At 52.2% G+C, this 6,476-nt stretch overlaps 1 protein-coding gene across 1 annotated transcript; it reads left to right on the top strand.

Annotated features, from left to right (window-relative positions):
• Positions 1 to 365: 365 nt before the first annotated feature.
• PG994_010416 (uncharacterized protein) lies at positions 366 to 1,314 on the top strand (the record flags this gene model as incomplete). Its single annotated transcript, XM_066861825.1, has 2 exons — positions 366 to 465; positions 629 to 1,314. The coding sequence occupies 2 exons, from the start codon at positions 366 to 368 to the stop codon at positions 1,312 to 1,314; spliced, it is 786 nt and encodes a 261-aa protein (XP_066710935.1).
• Positions 1,315 to 6,476: the final 5,162 nt, after the last annotated feature.

The raw sequence follows: 6,476 nt of genomic DNA, 5'->3' as shown, positions 1-6,476 counted from the left end.
GGTGACCGGTCCTTCTTGTGGGGCCCCAACATCAACAATCACCTCCAAGCTTTGGCATCACCGTGGTTATTCTACTCCTTGAATAGCGCTTCCCGTATGCATCACGAACCTCGCTGGTCATCCTTTTCGACACCTACGGTTTCCGCCCCGGCGTAGTTATCTTGGAAATATTTTGACTTTCTCCCACACCTCGACTCGGGTCACAGAGCGACGTGATAAAACCGAAGCAACCAATTGCCATCTTGGAGTGAGAGAAAGTGTGTTGGGGACGCGGGTGCCTCGAGCCTTCCTTGCAAAGACTCGGATAACAGTCAGGTACGACGTCGAGTCGAGCCTTCTTTTACCTTCGGGGTCCTCAAGGGAGAATGGAAATCGCAAGCTTCGCCTCTCGTAGACCAGCTGCTGGAGGTTTGCCTCTGTTCCATCTTCCTCCACCCAACACACAGGTGGATGTCCAAGTTCCCAGTATGAATCCTCCTCTTTTCTTTAAATCTTTGATGCCCAGCCCATACCCCCCCGCCACACATTTATTACCTGCGAGCAATAATTTCAAGTATCGTCGCCAACGATATTTTCTAGAAATCACCTCACAAAATGGATGGGAACGAGCGTCTAACATGGAATTCAGGAGTCACTGGGACCGACGGCCTCAGCCCGCTCTCCTCCAGCGTACATAGTGGCAGCTCGCAGAGTTCACAGGCTGGCGGCATTCCACCATATAACCACAACCCCCAAGGGAACTGGGCACTGACGCAGAATTCATCGTATACCTACAGCACCCTGGGCCAAAGTCAGCCGGGACTGATGCAATCGAGCTACAGCGGCCGTCAGCAGCTATACTCTCCCTCTGGAACGCCTTCGGCAACCGGAGCTCTCAGTCGCCCGCAACAGGAGACGGGCTTGTGGCGCCTCCCCTACGACAACGTCGGGCCAACGTTTCCTTCATCAGTCGCCGGAGGCGGATCTGGCCACTCCTCGATGCTTTCGCAGTCCTCACATCACCATACACCGATGCCAAATTTCATTCTCAGCTCCCAAACCGCCGCCTCTCAAGCGCCAGGTTCGGCAGCTACAGCAAGCACGGATAATTACTCTCGATCATCGACGGCATCTGGGTATTACGCGCCACCCTCGTCCACGCCACAGCAACCTTCGTACCCTTCTTTCTCGCATACCCACCACCATTCCCCTACGCAGTCGTCGCCCACAACCACGGGAGCTATCCCAGGGGAATACCAGCACTCAGCTCACATCATTCTATGCATGCGCCGACTCATTATTCCGGTCGTCATTATGGCGGATACTCGGCGCTAGCACCACCAATGAACGGTGCTGTCCTCTCCAACATGGCAAACCCAAACGCCCCGCCAATACTGGTGGGGGGCATGAATATGGCACATGGCTATCCGCCACACATGGGACACCACCACAGATGTACTCCCATGGGCAGCCGGCTCATCAGGAACGACCTTTCAAATGCGACGTGTGTCCACAGTCTTTCAACCGCAACCACGATCTGAAACGCCACAAGCGAATCCATCTTGCCGTCAAACCGTTTCCCTGCGAGCACTGCGATAAAAGCTTCTCGCGGAAAGACGCACTCAAGGTAATTTCAAATGTTTTCTGTGCTTGGTTCTGGGCTAACACGATGGCAGCGACATACCCTGGTGAAAGGATGCGGCAACGGCAAGAGTTCACCGATCGAGAACTCGTCTCCGCACCGCGAGATGAAACCGGATCCAGATGGCCAGGACAGAAAGAATATATAAAAAATGGGTCGAGTCTCCTCACGTTGAGAGCTCGGTATCGCTCTCAGGATCTAGTTCAGCGAAAGCCAGCCCCGCGCCAAGCATACATTGACGCATGCAAAACTTTCAACTTGGATTTATCTCCGCACAAGCACGGAATCCCCTGAATCCAGAAACTTATCGGTTGAGTGTCTCGTATCGAGCCAACGGAGCTGCGAACGATAGTATAGTATTGCCTGAGCTTGTCTGCCCATCAATGAACTGCTTTCGACGGCGGCGTTTAGGTCTTTGATTGCATTTAAATCACTGGCTCTACAACTGGAGTGGCTCTTCTTAAACCACCAGCATATCTGCATAGATACGGCAAGAGCGAATCATTACGAAGAAGCGAGACTTGTAGCGGCTATCTACAGTTGCAAGTTATGGATTGATTTGGAGTACTGGGGCATGGAAAAAACATGGGGTTAACGGGCTCAATGGACCGCGGTAATCGGCAATGGGATGACGAATAGTCGAATGGGCTCTGGGTTGTTCTGGCGTTTGCTCAGAGGTTTTATTTTCCTTTAACCAGATCACAACTACTGGCTTGTGGGTTTTGGGTCAAGCGACGGGGGACAAGTTCACATAGATGGCATGTCCCGACTATTTAGGTGTACTTTTAGGGAGTTATTCTTCGGGGTCAATGGGTAGGGTAATGAAACGGATTTGATCTTGTGTACGACGGTGTGAAAACACCTTCACACACAGGAATGTGAAACCAGCACACTCCTCGCGTCTCGTCTCTCGCCACGCAAAGTGACAATATAGTGAATCTGATCAATGGCCTCAAAAATGGTGGGTGTTCCATTACAGTTGCAATGATTTCATTAATGTCCATCTTTGTGTGGAAAGGGGTATGCGGAAGGCGAATATCCTGTTGTATGGTTTATCTAACCACGACACGAACTTTCTTTTGGAATAATCACGAAATATCATTGTCGTCAGTTTACCCTCGCACGCTTAACACGGTTCGATATCGCCACCGAAAACGTTGAAAAGACTATGTACTTCGGGATGGCTTAACTTAGTGCTACCAAATGGGATATCGCGGTAGCAGTGGTATTTCCCCCCCACGGCCGAGGTGAATCCATGGTCGGACGTCACATGTCGTGGCGAAAAAGACCGTTAACCTAGCCCCTGATCTCATCTACTTGGCCGAAATGCACGACATGACAGCACCAGAGGAAAGGGGACGGGAGAAGCACCCAAATAACCTCAGACGCAGACTCAAAAAGAGTCGCGCCTTGTGTAATCCATTTGCTAGCAGGTACTTTTTCAGCCAGCTGTTCCTTGAACTCAAATGGCGGTAGTCACAGATACGAAAAAGGGATGAAAACGGCGCTTTTGCTGCCAACTCTCTCACTACAAGCTCTGACCAGACCAAGATCAGACGTCTTCGTTCTGGCCCGTCTTCTTCTTTTTTTCTTTCTCTCCACCTACCTCCCTTGCGTGCTTACTTATTTTCGTGAGGTGACGATCATTGTTTCAGTTTCCTGACCTCTCTCTCGTTCGCCATTCTCGTCAAACCAGACACGCATGTGTGAAAAGGGGGGGCCGGGGGCATTGCGTGGGTTAGGGGCACGCTAGCAACTCCCTCGCTATTTCTCTTCCACAAACTACACTTTGCCGAGAAGCGTGCGCCAGGCATACATACATACGTACCTGCCCAGGCCAGTCACCAAGGAAAAAAAGGGTCACCTGCCAGCCATGCTTAGGCTTTCCGAGGTCGTTACGAAAAGCTGCGACAGGCAAAAGGAGACTTACCTCCAAAGTTCGAGTGAACACATATCTAGCTACATATCTAGCTGCCTTAGCTCTCACGTCAAGCAAGCCGAGGGACAAGGTAGGTAGACAATGCATCAATGTATGTACGTGCGTGCGCGTATGATGTATCACGGGTAATGCTTCTCGCTGATCCAGGCCTAACTAACACCCCGGCTGCCTTGCAGTAGTCGGACAGCAGAGAGCGAGAGACCTGGAAAGGCCGGTGGTGCTAGTTTGGTAGTCTGTCCGGCCAATTCGTGATCATTGCCCCCCCCCCTTTGTGTCTTCCTCTGCAGCACAGATCTACCTAGTACCCTGCTTGCTGTGGTCCTCACCGTAGCCTCTGCACATCAGCTGCCTGTCGCCGGCAAGCATAGCCGACTTTAGGGGGCAAAGAGAGGACCACTACGCCCGATAGTTGCATAGCTGTAGTAGGTACGTCTGGTTTCGTATCGAGCTGGCAGATACATACATGACATAGGGGTAAGTAGCGAGTGCTCTCTCTCTCTCTGTTTATCTTCTCTCTGTCGCGCCAGACACACGAAAGCAGGCAAATACCAGGCCTTTACGCGTCCTGGTCGCATGAGTTTGCCCCTATTACTCCCCGCGCGCTCGGGCTGTACTTCTGTACGGTGTCCAAAAGACTTTCTAACGATGTACCGTGGGTCGGACAGTCCGGGGTTCTGGATCCATCACACGCCATCGTGATAGGTGGCGCTCAACAAAGGCCTCTGGGTGGCGGGCGCCATCTCTGTCTACTGTGCATGCAGCAGCACGATTCCTGCCTGTGTCCGGTCCGCCAACAAGCGAGATAGAGACAGACTGACACTAAAAGGGCTGTTGTATGCATGAGCAGTTACGACGACAATTTGTTTGTCCGGAAGAAGCAGACGCTGGCCGGTCCCGTACGGTTCTTGGCGACGGTGTAGCGCTCTCACTCTGCATGAGATACGCAAGGAAATTATTCAATAGTCCAGATTCAAATCTGCTACCAAACAAGTACGGATGCATGAGCTATTCATCTCTACACACACATACATACACACCCTTGCCGTTCCCCCGTTTTGGTTCATCGTGCTATTATATATGCTTACCTAGTCTGACCCAGCAATACGGTGAAGCCAGAGCGATGGTGAAAGAGCTGCTCGTGTAATGAGTGACGCCACGGTACTGAGGCTGAGCAACAAGCTTCCTGTCTCAAGCGGGCGGCCCTGGTGGCGCTGAGCCCGACTACTGCCATTACTACTACTACATGTACTCTGGCCTGGCCGATTCCTGTGCATAGGTCCAGGCCGGAGACAGTTGTTTCGTGGTAAGTAGAACCAAAACAAAGGGCACCGTATGTAAGCCTGGTGTGCGCAAGAATGGAAGAAGCCGAACCGGGGGCGTGCGAAGGAACTACCGCCACCGCTACCACGCCCCCCCTTCCCCCTTCCTTAGCTATGCTTGGTGTCGACAACACATACACACGCACACGCACACGCACACGCACACGCACACCCACCAGAGACAGACGGTACGGGCCAACCAGCCCTGCCCGTCAGCCATCACACCCAAAGCTCGCGAGGCAATTCCCCCCAAGTGGACAAATGAGAGACTTCGGTTAGGGCTCAACCAGCTCACCGGATCCTCCCTCCTCCCTCCCTCCCCTCCTTCCCTCCCCTTTTTAGTGCCATGTTTCACCTACGAACATGCAGTCGACTTCACCGGCCCCAAGTTCCGATTTGTGGTCAATCTTGGACGTCGTTTTCGTGTGCCAATCCCCAGCGAGGAACTCAACAAGAAACGAAGAAGAAAAAGCAAGTTGAAAGACATACTATATCATTTCTATCCTTCTTCTGTGTCTTGCCAAGCCGGATCTCGCTGTGGTCACTTGGCACTCCGGTGATCGACTGGCCTTCTTCCAAGGCACAACGTACAGTAGTAGTCGTCGTAGTAGTATCGTTTCGTGTGTGGGCGATCATGAAGTGCCTGCCGAAGCAAGCCTTACGGGGGAATCGGGGATACATACAATGCCTTGGCACATGTGTTGTGGTTGCAGAGTACCCCTGCAAAGCTCTTATTGGTATCGTTTGCTTTCTTTTGTTCTTCATTTCTCACCTCATGCTAAGGCTCGTCTTTGGGGGAGGGGGGGGAGGGGGCAGGATGTTTGAGATGGGTGGCATTCATACATGTACGTACAAAGATCCAACCAGTACAAACCAGGTGGTCGAAAAGCCACAACCGCTAGGGTTGGTTAGGCGATCAACCCCGTCACTTTTTTACTTGCTTACCTGCCTCAGCCTTGTAATAATTTGGGCTGCCAATCCGTGCGTTCTTGGGTCGTCCTTGCTACCTCTTTTCCTTTATTATCGGCGGCCTGAGCTGCCAAGGTCGGGCGCAATCAGGTAGGACGAGCCCCTGATTGATTGACCTTGGCTCGTAAGAATATCATAGTATGTACATGTCGTTGCTTTTGAGCTTTACTCAGCACAGAGAGACCACAATGCAGCAAGTAAGCGCTCAGGTCAGTCACGGGGGTCTAGACAAATCCCCTATCTACTGTATCTTGTCTGCTCATGGCAGCCAACTCCGGTCACCGGACAGGAGAGAGCCTGGATATGGCTATCAGCCCACCCCCCTCACGGTGTCCAGAGAGATCTTGACATGCATGAATCGGGTCAAGCATCTACGAGCCTGGCCCTTATGTATCCCTCCCTCTCTTGTCCTTATCCACGCCTACGGCTGGCTCAATAGAAACGACGGTTGAATCTGGCCCAAGCAAGTTTGTTCGCCACCCCTGCTAATCTCTATTGCCCTCTGACGCTTTTTTCAGCTCTGTCCAGGATACTACACATTCGGAAACCGAGAATGAACCAGCCGTGACAAATGCGTGCGTGCCATTGGCTAGCCCGCCGCAGGCCATGATTGTCTTCCTTCAGCTTT

Source organism: Apiospora phragmitis (genome assembly GCF_038363925.1).
Source record: "Apiospora phragmitis strain CBS 135458 chromosome Unknown utg000010l:1.0-9815664.0:1.0-9183399.0, whole genome shotgun sequence".
NCBI lineage: Eukaryota > Fungi > Ascomycota > Sordariomycetes > Amphisphaeriales > Apiosporaceae > Apiospora > Apiospora phragmitis.
The sequence above is the reverse complement of the archived record's forward strand: the minus strand, read 5'-3'. Positions and strand labels throughout refer to the sequence as shown.